Raw genomic sequence first — 12,449 nt, 5'->3', positions numbered from 1 at the left:
TGCATATGTTAAGTGCATACATGATACTTTAATAGATGTAACCACAAAATAACTTCTTAAAATAATGCTCTGGTTATTAATATCAAGAGTAGAACAAAATAGGGAGTCATATGCTCACCAAAAATGTTTGCCATTTTCATGGACTATGTCCAGGAAAGAGTCCAAGTAGAAGAGAGATTCCTTAGAGATGGTGAAGTCCTCCAGATGTTCCTGTTTGAGGATGATATTGTGCTGATTGTATCACATCCTGGAACACTACAAAGTCTCCTAAATAATATTGACAGTCACTCAAAATAAGTTTGGTCTAACAACCCATATAGGAAAAATCAAGTGGATGAAGAATGCCTAATTTTCAGTCTATGATACACAGTTAGATGGATAGTCCATTTAGATGGTTCATCAATATGTATATCATGGACATATATGGCAGATGGATGATGATCTGGGACCAGAATTCAATTGCAGGAAGAGAATGAACTAGATTTGTTTGGGGAAATTTCTCAGCATGTTCAATGGCCAAAAGCTTTTCCCTAAAAAATACCCCCTCTTTTTTATTATCACTATTTTTATGGTGATGCTAGATGTTGACAAATCAGGGAATACTACAACATCTAAAGAGTCAAAATTGCAGGTGATCCGGAGGGCAAAGGAGAGATGTATAGTGAGTATAAACAGGTTGTATCATATTACCACTGACAACTTGCATGCAAGAAGTGGCCTAAAGGATACTATCCATGAGATCTATCCTTGGAAAAGAAAGTGAATGGTCATGTAGAGAGTATGAGGGAAAACAGATGCACAACCTGCATGGTGCCCTGTCATATACTGATATTAAGGTCTGGAGGGAGGTCTCAGTATGTCGTGCAATCTTTAACGGAGGATTTATGGGAGGACATGGATGAGTTACACAGGATGATAAAGAGTGGATGGGTTGCAATCTGCAACATTGGAGTGAATACCCACATTGATGAGATTACAAAACTATTGAAATATTTCTTTGGGAAATACCTATACTAATGAAACAATAAGTCTATTATCTAACCCTATGTTTCTAATTACAGTCACTTTTGGTGAAGTAGGCAGAAAAGGAAAATTTTGTGTGTAAATATATGCATATATATACATTTACACACATATATTACATATAATGATTACAACAACATAAATTAAAAAAAAACTTAAAAAACTGAAGCTACATGCTATGAAATTATTATGACCACACTTGGCTGAAGAAGAAATGAGAGAAAGCACATCCTCCTGCTTCTTTGCAAAGGTGGGGGATCATAGGTATGGAATACTGCATAAAATGCCACACTTTTTTGGTATGTTGGTTAATTTTGCTAAACCTTTTTTTTCCTTTTCCCTCCTTTATTATAAGGGATAGTTCTATGGGAGGTGGAGAGTGATACAGTTGGAAACGTAGGTGATGTAAAAACAAAAATATATATAAATACATACAATATATGTAAAAATAATCTTTTTAAAAAGAGTCACTTCTGGAGAGAAAGAGAAATGTCTTTCTCTCCTTTTGATCATATGTGTCCATATTATCTTTCCAGATTATTTCATTGCTTTACATCACCACAAATTGTCTTTTTGGGGGAAGTAATACTTGGTATCATTATCTTCAGTTTTTATTACCATTATTATTTTCAGTTCTATAAGGAAGTCAACTACAAGAACTATTAGTTTGACAAAGTCCTGGAAGCATGGAAGGCAGGGAGAAATATGCAATGGGATTTGCAGAATGTACTCTATCTTTCTGCCGCTACCAAGTAACTCTTATCTATGTCCAAAATGTAGGCTGCTCTCCCTCTCAGAAGAAAATGTAAAGTAGGATTCCACTCTCCAGATTGTGAGTGAATTTAAAAAATAGAAGAAGGGCTTCAAAAACCAAAAAAAGAAAGTGATTTAATATGATAAAGGGGAATCTTGTCAAATGGGTATTAACGAGAGTGGGAGAATGTTACACAGAGATGAAAATGAAGGACCACTGAGTACTTGGAGCTAAGTGATAGACATTAGGCTCTTCCTGAAGAGCTAGACCCTCTGAGGAGAGAGGTGCTGTGTGTTTTCCATGAAGTGATGTAATAAAAGTGAAGAGAAAAATAGACAAATGGTAGGGATTAGTGACTCTTTGCTGAAAGGGTCTTAAGACAGATATATGTTGACCTGACAATAATAAGAAAGTCTTCTTTATTTTCCTTCTCTATCCATATAGCCTGATTACGGTGGAGAACTTCTCAAGACTTGTAAAACTAGATGACTACTATTCATTTCAGGTGATTCATATGGGCAAAAATAATCATGCTAGAAGCAATCCAGAGAATGTTGCTAAGTACTATGAAGTCTTGGGCAAGAAACCTGAGACTTTAGGATATAGGTACTATTTTAGTTATTGCTGCATATCAAAGAAAAGAAAAGAAAAGAAAATTTTGGCTAAGCAGATGGTATCTGAAAATGGGTTTGTTATGTCTGGACCATGAATTAAAATATAGGAATGTTAGGTTCTTGGGCAAGGTGGAGTGTAGCTAACAAAGAATGGTTAAAAAAGTATTTATTTAGAATATAAAAAATCAAATCCAAAGCAACTTATAAAGAAATGGAAGGAGGAGGGAGAAAATTGCCTATGTTTATCTACCAAGCTAGATACTATAGAGAGTAGTTACAATGTAGAATGAAGAATTACAGGACAGACATCCCCATATTCAAAGACAAGGAAATCTAAGAAAGGAGCCAGCAATGAAACCCATAGCTACAAATGTATTTACACAAATGCAAAAAGTATAGGTAGTAAATGAGGTGATTTAGAGAGTTAAATGCAAGGAAGTAAATTTCTTTTTGAAAAATAATTCAAGGATAACTTGAAAAGAAGTCACCAGAAATGGCTCAGGGATCTATCCTTGGCTCTATACTATTTACCATTTCTAAGAATGATTTGAATGAAGGCACAGATAGCATGCTTATCAAATTTGCAGATGTCACAAAACTAAGAGAGATAATAAACACATAGAGTCAGGATCCAAAATTATCTCTACAGGCTAGAACATGAACTGAATCTAATAAATAACTTTCATGAAATTTAGGGAATAAATGTAAAGTTTTACACTTTGATCCAAAAAATCAACTTCACAAACACAAGATGGGAGAGACATGATTGAAAAGTGATTCATATGAAAAAGATCTAGGTGTTTTGGTGGACAATAATCTCAATAATATTAATAGTATGATATTGAAGTTTTAAAAAAAGCTAATATAATCTTAGGTTGCATTGAGAGGCACAGTGTCTAGATCTAGAGAGGTGATAGTTGCTTTGTATTCTGCACTGATCAGACTGCTTCTGGAGTATAGTGTCCAGTCCTAGTTATCATATTTAAAGGACATTTGTAAATGGGAGACCATCCCCAGGAAGACATCTATGATGATTAAGGCCTCTTGCTGTAGGAGGATTGGTTGAAGGAACTGAAGATGCTTAGTCTAAAGAAGAGAAGACTTAAGAAAAGTGAGAAGGTACAATATAGTTATCCCCAAGTATGTGAAAGTCTATGGTCATATGAAAGAGAAATTTAACTTATTCTATTTGGTTCTAGGGGACAGTATTAGGAGCAATGAGCTGAGGCAAATTTAGGCTTGCCACAAGGAAAAACTTGCTCATAATAATGAGAACTATTCACAAGTGGGATGGGCTGCTTTAGTAGGAAGTGGGTTCCCACTCACTAGAGGTCTTCAGGAAAAGGTTGTACAACTTGTAAGGTATATTGTAGAGTGGATTCTTGTTCAGGCATGATTAGATAACCTCTGAGATACTTTCCAACTCAGAGATTCTGTGATTTGAAATCAGAGCATCTACATTTCCTATTTTATAGATCCTTTCATAGAAATCACATAATCAAAGACTGGAAGGGATGTAACTTTTATCTAATTTAACCCCATCATTTTATAAATGAAGTAATCGAGGCCAAAAAAGTTGACTTCTCCTACACCAAACAGACATTAAGGATCAGAGCCAGAATTTGAACTCAGGTGCTGTGATTCCAAATCCATTGCTATTTCCATTATACCATGATGCTTCCATCTCTCTGGTCCTCAGTCTCCTCATCTCTAAAGTGAAAGGGTTGATCAATCGGGGAATGGTTGAACAAATAATGGCATATGTAATGTAATGGAACACTATTATGTTACAAGAAATGATGGAAGAGATGGGTTTAGAGAAGCCTGGGAAGACTTGTATAAACTGATGCAGATTGAAGTGAGCAGAACCAGGAGAAAAATTTCAAAAATGAACAATTACAAAAGATTTAAGAACTCTGACTAATGCAGTGACCAATCATGATTCCAGAGGACCAATGATAAAGAATATGACCTGCTTCTGGATAGTGATGAATTAATATGTAGAATGAAATACATATTTTTTGATATGGTCAATGTGGGAATTTGTTTTACTTGACTATGCATATTTATTGAAAGTGTTTGTTTTTCTTTTATTCCCCCACCCCACCCCAGTATGGGAAAGGAGGAGATGTAGAAGAGAGAAAAATAAATGCATGGTAATTTAAAAAATAAAATTTGATTATAATTTTTAAAGTGTAAAAATTTGTGTAAAAGTAAATAAAATGAAGGGGTTAGGTTGCATGCCTACTATGGTTATCTTCAAGCTCTAAATCTATATCCTGCTCCACTGACTACAATTGCATATACCTTTTTATTAGTAATTAAAAAAACATTTTGAAGGCAGTTTTAGCTGCATTAAGCAAATTTTGGCCCATCTTTTTAATTTATAGTTAGAATGAATGACTTTTAAAAATTGAGTTTCCTGCAAATAATGTATTTTTTTTAAATTCTCAAATCTTTTTTGTTTAGTTGTGGAATTAAATTCATTTACATTTAGTGGAATGTTCTATTTCTCTGCTCATTGTTTCTTCCTCTTTTCAGGGGGCGGCTAGGCAGTGGGGTTAAGTGACTTGCCCAGGGTCACACAATTAGTTAAGTGTTAGGTGTCTGAGGCTGGATTTAAACTCAGGTCCTCCTGAATCCAGGGCTGGTGCTCTATCTACTGCAGCACCTAGCTGCCCTTCACCTAGACTATTGTTATAGCTTCCTAACTGGTCTTGGCTTCTGGTCTCTTCCTTCTCCATGCACACAGCTGCCAAGTAGTGCAGGCCTGACTATGTCATTCCCCTTCTCAGGAAGCTCTAGGGCCTGCCTTTTGTCTCTAGGATCAAATACAAATTTCTGTGTTTGGCACTTAAATTGCCTCACAATCTGGTTCCACTCTATCTTTCTAGGTTGATTATATAATATTCTCTTTCAAATATTCTACATTCCAGCCAAATTGGCCTCCTTTTCTATTCCTCACAACTGACATCTCAACTCCATATCTTTTCATAAGCTATTTGTCAAACCTAGAATGTCCTCCCTCCTCATTACAACGTCTCAGAATATCAATTTTCCATCAAAGCTCAGCTCAAGTTTCAACCTCCAGCAGAGGCCTTTCCTGATCCCACCAGATGTTTGTGCCTTCTTCTGAAATGAAATTTCAATTATTTTGTATGTATTTTGTGTACACTTATATGTATACACATTTGTTTCCCCCAACAAACCCTTGAGGGTAGGGCCTATTTCATTTCTGTCTTTGTATCCTTAGTGCCCATCACAGTGTCTGGCACAAAGGAGATACTTAAAAAATGCCCTCCCACCTCTGATTCTAGCTTACTAGACTATGCCACCATGCCTTACCCTGGAACTTTCCTCAGCGCTAGGATCTCTTCGTACTGGAACATCTCTTTGCCATGCTGGCTCTCTTCTCCCATTGGTTAGTTCTTCATCCTATGCCATGCAGACACCTTCCCCCTTCATTTCCACTTTCCCACCTTTTCATCTCCCTTTTGTGTGCTATGTTCCCTCCTTAGAATGTAAGCCCACTAAAGGCAGGAATTGTCTTTGTTTTTGCTTGTATTCCTATCCTCAGTGCTTAGTACAGTCCCTGGCATATACAGCTAGATCCTGATTAGTATAAATAATGAATCACCTGAAGTGGTCATATGTATTTGAATTTGTATTATTAGAACTTATAATTATGTAAAATATGACAAATGGTACCAGTTGAAATATGCAGTGCAAATCTGAAGTCAGAATAAAGCAAACACTTCAGGGCTAATCAGGATCTAGCTGTAGTTAGCATTTAATAAATGCTTGCCTTCTTGCCTTGTTGCCTTGGAAACTGGTTAATCTGGCATTTAAGGTCCTTTATAATCCGGTTCCAACCTATCTTTCCAGGATGATTATACATCACTCTTCTTCAAATACATTTTAGTTCAACTGGCTTTCTTCCTGTCCCCCACATATGACATTCCAGCTCCATGATTTTGCATAAGCTGTTCCCCATGCTTGGAATTCTCTCTCTTATCACCTGTACCTATTGCCCTTGAATAAAGTGCAAGAAAAAGAAATCGCCAAAAAATAAGTTGAACCTAGAATAATCCAAGAGCTTCCTAACTGGTATTTCTGACTCCAGTCTCCATTCTCCTCCAATTCTGCTCACACACTGCTGCAGGATTATTCTTTCTCAAATACTACTTTGTACGTGTCAATCCCCTAAACAAGAACCTAAAATGGCTTCCAACAGTTTACCAAATCCTCTCAATCCACAGCCTTCTGCCTTTTCGAGGCCGTATTCATATCCAAATGATTTCCCACCATTCTCTAACACTAACGGATCATACCAGCCAGGAGCCCCTCCTTGTTCTGTATACCGCCTCCCTCCGCATCCCTCCCTCCCCATCACATATCACTTCATACCTGCTTCCAGTGTTTGCTCATGTTGTTCTACCTCCCTGAAATGAATTTTCCAATCCTGTTTGTTCATTAACAGCCTATATTCCTTATGTCTCACTCCAATCCTATATTCTGTTTGAATCCTTTCCTAATCCGGTCCACACTGATGTTTTTGTTCTTTTCACTATTACCTGTATTATACAATTATCAGTCTGGGCAAATCATTTAAGTTTTTTGGCAACTAAAGCTATAAATTATAGAAAAATGCCAATCTACATTAGTAAAGGGAATTTCCTTCTTGGAAGTCCCTTATGAAATCACAGTTCTGGCCTCCCCCTAAAATCACATGTATGCAATTTTGTCACGTTCATAGACCGTTTTATGGGTATGTCTCAGTCCCTAATTAGGTGGATAAGAACAATGCCATGCACGTCACGTCTTTGGTATGCTAAAGCACCTCGCAGTGTGTTAAATCCATAGAATATAACTATTTATTGATTAATTTCAGAAATGGACCTGTTTCTGATAATTATTTGTGGTTATCAATGTCCTTTGTTGTTATCAACAATCTACATTTTAACCTCAAATTTGTTTCTTTCATATTTTATAGACAAGGAATTTTTCAAGATTCCAGGGAAATACTAAATGTTGCCCATATTCTTGGTAAAGATGGATATACCTTTTACATAATAAAGAGGGCAGGCTGGGTCTCACTCTCTGAGGCAAACAACCTTCTCAAAGACTCCGCTAGTGGGAAAACCCAAACAAAGGAAATCTCAACTAGATGAACAGGGCTGGGTTGGTAGCCCTGAATGACGACAGGACACACCGAAGGTGGGTAAAAATGCTGGATAAAATTGGTGGGAAAGGGGATGAGGTGGGGTTGGAAGCATGGGAAGGATGATATGATTTGATGTCTAAGGGAGAAAACAATGACAACATGATGTTAAGAAGATACTGTAATGAGATGTTTTAAAACAGCTCAAGGAAGGTATAGGATTTTTATTTTCCCCAAAGATCCTGATAGCAAGGGATATGAAAATGCAGCTTGGATTAGGCTTGGGGAGAACACTGGCAGTGAACCTAGCCTCAGTTCCCGCACCGCCCCCTGGGGGGGCTGCGGAAAGGGGGTGGGGCTCAGTCAGTGCAGCTAGAGCTAGCTCCTCAGCCTCTGTCGCTAGCCCAGACAACAACCAATCCATGCCAATCCTGCAGAGGATTCTAGGCTCGACATCCTCCCTCTCTTTCTCCTCCGCCGCCGCAGCACAGAAAGCAAGGCAGGGGGGAGAGAAACAGAGGCTCCAAGCGCATCTGATCCCCAGTACCACTAACCTACTCCTTCCCATCTGCCCCTTTCCCCTCCCCTGGTAGCACATCTCTTTCCTCTATTCCCCCAGCCAGAGGTCCCCGGGGCCAGCTCTCCCCTTATCCCAGTCCCTCTTCTGCCCCTTCTCCGCTCCCCCCCCACCCAGGTCATTGTCCCTGGTGATCTCCGGGTGGTCTCCCCACCCCCATCTCCTTCTCCCAACCCCCATCTCCTTCTCCTAGCCCCCCATCCCTTACTCCCAGCCCCCCTCATTCCCTGCGTCCTGCTCTCCTCTTTTTATTCCCCCCATCCCCATCCCCATTCCCCCCACCGTGGACCCGCAGCCTCACCCTCCTCGGACAAGTAGCGAAGGTCATAGAACTCGCTGGCGAAGGTGCCGTACGACGAATCGTGCGGCTGGCGCTGCACTTCGTCGCTCCCCGAGCTTGAGGAGTCCCCTCTCCTGGCGCTGTCGTCGGCTGGGCTGGCCGACGAGGCTATGGGCCCCGCCAGCAGCAGCAGCCAGGCGCTGCAGCCCAGGCAATGTAGAAGGGGCAGCAGGGGCAGTTGGATCATGGCAGCGAGGAAAAAGAGCCCGCCGAGGAGCTGGTACCGCCGGGTGGCTGCACCGGCTCCGGGGCTCTGTCTGCCTTTCTCTCTCTCTAGGCAACGCTGACGCAGCCGCAGCCTCAGCCGCAGCCCCAGCCGCAGCCTCAGCCGCAGCCCCCTCGCCTTTCTTCTCCCTCCTCAGGTCCCCTCCCTTATCCCCCCGCCCCCGGTCCCTCCTCCCCCCTCCTCACTGGGCTCCCTCTGCTTCATACCCTCTCCTTTTTTCTAAATCCCTCCCTAGCAAATTCAGATTGAACACAAAGGAACCAAGGAATGGGGCGTATTTACCGCATAAAACCGGTCACTGAGAGACCTGTCAATCTACCCAGGTTTTGTCCTAAAAGCGTGCAAAAAAAGAAAAATCATTGCGAACGTGCTTTGTGATAAAAAAAAAAGAAAGCGGAAAATAGCCTTCAAAAGCTAAACGTTTCAAGGATTTGAAATTGCATGTGTGGCAGATGATTTTTCTTTTGTCTTTTTTTGATTTTTCTTTAAATACAATTATTTCAGCATATTCAATGATTTTTTTTTTAAAGGAACATTTAGGTTTGCTCCAAATAGCTTCCTTGCAGATGACGTTTTCAGTTACCTTGTTTTCAATTACTGCTCAGAAGAAGCAGCTCAGGCAAATTACGAGATGTTAAATTATGCATTTATTTATTTTTCCCTTGAAAACTACTCTCGAATAATCTGAATATCTTAATTTATCCCATTCTATCTAGCAAATGCTTTCATTTCTGGATTTGCTTGCAGAATACACAAAGGATAACCCACATTGAAAATCTAGTGGTAGGAGTTCGGAGTTTATAACCATATATGTATATGCATGTCGTGAGAATGATGTTACAGTTACAGATGCAAATGAATGTAAAATTGAAATAGAATGTGGTTTCCCTCATGGTCTGAGAATGAGCTAGATAGAAAATGAGCCTGTTAGTTTCCCTATATGGACTCTCCCTGTCTTCTATTCTATTTAAATCAATTCAATTATACAAGAATCTGCTAAGTGGCTATTATGTGGGATATACTGCTTAGGTCTTCGGGAAATATTAGAATAGAGACAAGGGCAGGCCCAGTGGTTTCACTGATATAAGATATTCCCTAGGTGAGGGCACTCCCTCTACCAATGCAGGTTAATTTCTTCTCCCATTAGAATTCGAGTCCCTTAAAAACAGGGCTCATATTTGCAAATGAAGACAAGCTTACTCTGCTTCCCATCTTCCACCTCTTGCCACAGAAAAAGTAAGAAAAAAAACTCCTGTTACAAATATGCATAGTTAAGCAAAACAGATTCCCACAGATTCCCCCCTTTCCCCTCCCCCGCCCCACAAAAAATGTCTTAATCTGAACTCTGAGACATCATCACCTCTCTGTCAGGAGGTGGGTGTATGTTTTATCATGAGTCCTCTGGAATTACGATGCAGCCTAAAGTTTTTTAAAAATTTTATTTAGCATTTTATTTTTCCTCAATTATATGTAAAAACAATTTTTAACATTCATTTTTAAAATTCTGAGTTCTGAATTCTCTCCCTCCCCACTCTGCTTATTGAATTGGCAAGCAATTTGATATAGATTATGCATGTGTAGTCATGTAAAACATTTCCATATTAGTCATGTTGTAAAAGAAAACATAGACCAAAAAAGAAAAACCAAGAAAAATCAAGAAAATTAAAAATGCATGCTTTGATCTATATTCAATTATTTCTCTGGAGATGGATAGCATTTTTCATCATGAGTACTTTGAGATTGTCTTGGATCACTGTATTGCTGAGAATAGCTAAGTCATTCACAGTTGACCATCTTATAATATTGCTATTACTGTGTACAATGTTCTCCTACACTTTGCATCAGTTCATGTAAGTCTTTTCAGGTTTTTCTGATAGCATCTTGCTCATCATTTCTTATAATAGTATTCCATCACAATCATATACCACAACTTGTTCAGCCATTCCCCAATTGATGGTCATCCCCTCAATTTCCAGTTTGTTGGTTTTTTTGCCAATAATAAAAATTTTTGCATACATAGGTCCTTTTCCTTTTAAAAAAAATCTCTTTTGGGATATAGACCTACTTGTGCAGCCTAAAGTCTTAAAGAGTTTCCTGGAGCACTAAAATGCTAAGTCACTTCCCCTGGGTCACATAGCCAGTATGTGTCTGAGGCAGGATTTGAAGGCCTTCCTTCCAAGAAGGCCTTCCTTCATGGCTTACATGGCTGATGTCCATTACATCATGTTGCCTCTCTATGGGAAATATAAAGACATATAAAACATAATTCCTGCCATTAAGGAGTTTACAATCTGATAGGAGGATAAGTTCACAAATAACTAGACATATTTGTTACTTTCTAAGCAAGCCTATTTTGCTTATCTACCCAAGGCTTTGCACCTTCCCTATATCAAATGCAACTTGATTTATGTTAGAAGCAAAAAACTGCCATTTAAAGTAGGATTTTCTGGAATTAGAAATATATGTAATCATAAAAAGTAACATAAGGCTTATTCCCCAGTGACCCGCTGTGTACTATATTCTAGAGTTAGCTACTTACCTTGTCTACCCTCAGTCCTAAACTTGTAAGATAAATGCCATAAAAAGAGGATAAGTGCTATGAGGGAAGAGAGAGATCATGTCTGGTTGGAAAGATCAGGAAAGAAATCATGGAAGAGCCAACACATGCAAAGAATTTTGAAAGAAGTACAGGTAAAGATTGGGGCAGAGGAAGGAAACAAATTCTAGGTGGGAGACAGAACAAGTAAAGGCATGGAGGTAGGACAGATAGCATGATCAGGAAAGAATAAGTAGTCTAGCTTATAAATTGCATGACAATGAATAATAGGAGTAAGACTTGTAAGTTAGGTTAGTCATATTTGTGGAAACCTTGGACTTAATTTAAGGATCTACTCAAAGTTTTAAAGTTAGTATGATTGGAATAGCTGTGAGTAGGACAGATTGAAAAGGAGAAAAGATTAGAGGTAGGGAGAGGCTTATATAATTCCAAAATGGTGTCACTGGAATATGGATGTGGTTTTGTGGTATTTATTTTCCTATGATCTACAAATAACTAGATGAACCCATTAGGTTTGGGAAACTACATAAAAGGAGGACCTAGGTAAGGATGGTGTTGATCATAATTTGCTTTGATATGATCTGTGTTGCTTTTTTAATGATAGTATAATAGAAATTCAGAGGTTGAAGGAACCTCAGAGATCATCTAGTCAACCCATATCTAAAAACAAAAACAAAAACAATACAACATTCCTAACAAGTAGTCATCTAACTCTTGCCTTGTAGTCCTCAATTGGAAAGAGGCCCAAGGCAGCCCATTAGAGGATAACTCTAATTCTTTGGAAGTTTTCCCTTACATCTAACCTAAATCTACTTCTCTGCAATTGATTCTCATTATTGCTTCTAGTGTTGGCCCCAGGACCAACTGGAACAAATTGAATTCATCTGCTACATGATAGGCCTCCAAATATTTAAAGCTAGCTATGATGTACCCCTAACCTTTCTCTTGGTTAAGCTCCCTATTTTTGATAGTGAGGGAACAGAATACTATGCATTGGAGATTTAATTCTGACAATTTTGCCTGTACTTGAGTTAGCAAGTAAAATATTTAGTTGTGCTCACCCAGTAGATGTCTGATAGTATTCACATGAATTGTTTAGGAAAATATGAGAGCAAATATCCAAGAAAGGTTTGCAGAGCAGTATGGTAGCTCTGCTGTGGTGGTCTAGTGTTCTACTACACTTTCCTCTATTTGTGG

The 12,449-nt window shown here is 38.9% G+C and overlaps 1 protein-coding gene across 1 annotated transcript in view; it reads right to left on the bottom strand.

Moving 5' to 3' along the window:
* FRRS1L (ferric chelate reductase 1 like) overlaps positions 1 to 8,795 on the bottom strand; it is a 43,506-nt gene extending 34,711 nt beyond the window's left edge. Inside the window, exon 1 of the mRNA XM_020995618.2 lies at positions 8,431 to 8,795. Within this exon, the coding sequence (XP_020851277.1) occupies positions 8,431 to 8,656 (226 nt within the window). The 5' untranslated portion in view covers positions 8,657 to 8,795. The remainder of the gene's footprint in view (positions 1 to 8,430) is intronic.
* Positions 8,796 to 12,449: the final 3,654 nt, after the last annotated feature.

Source organism: Phascolarctos cinereus, unplaced genomic scaffold (assembly GCF_003287225.1).
Source record: "Phascolarctos cinereus isolate Bilbo 61053 unplaced genomic scaffold, phaCin_HiC Scaffold_4;HRSCAF=312, whole genome shotgun sequence".
In the NCBI taxonomy this organism is placed as follows: domain Eukaryota; kingdom Metazoa; phylum Chordata; class Mammalia; order Diprotodontia; family Phascolarctidae; genus Phascolarctos; species Phascolarctos cinereus.
Note: the sequence above shows the minus strand (reverse complement) of the source record. Positions and strands in the feature narration are given on the sequence as shown.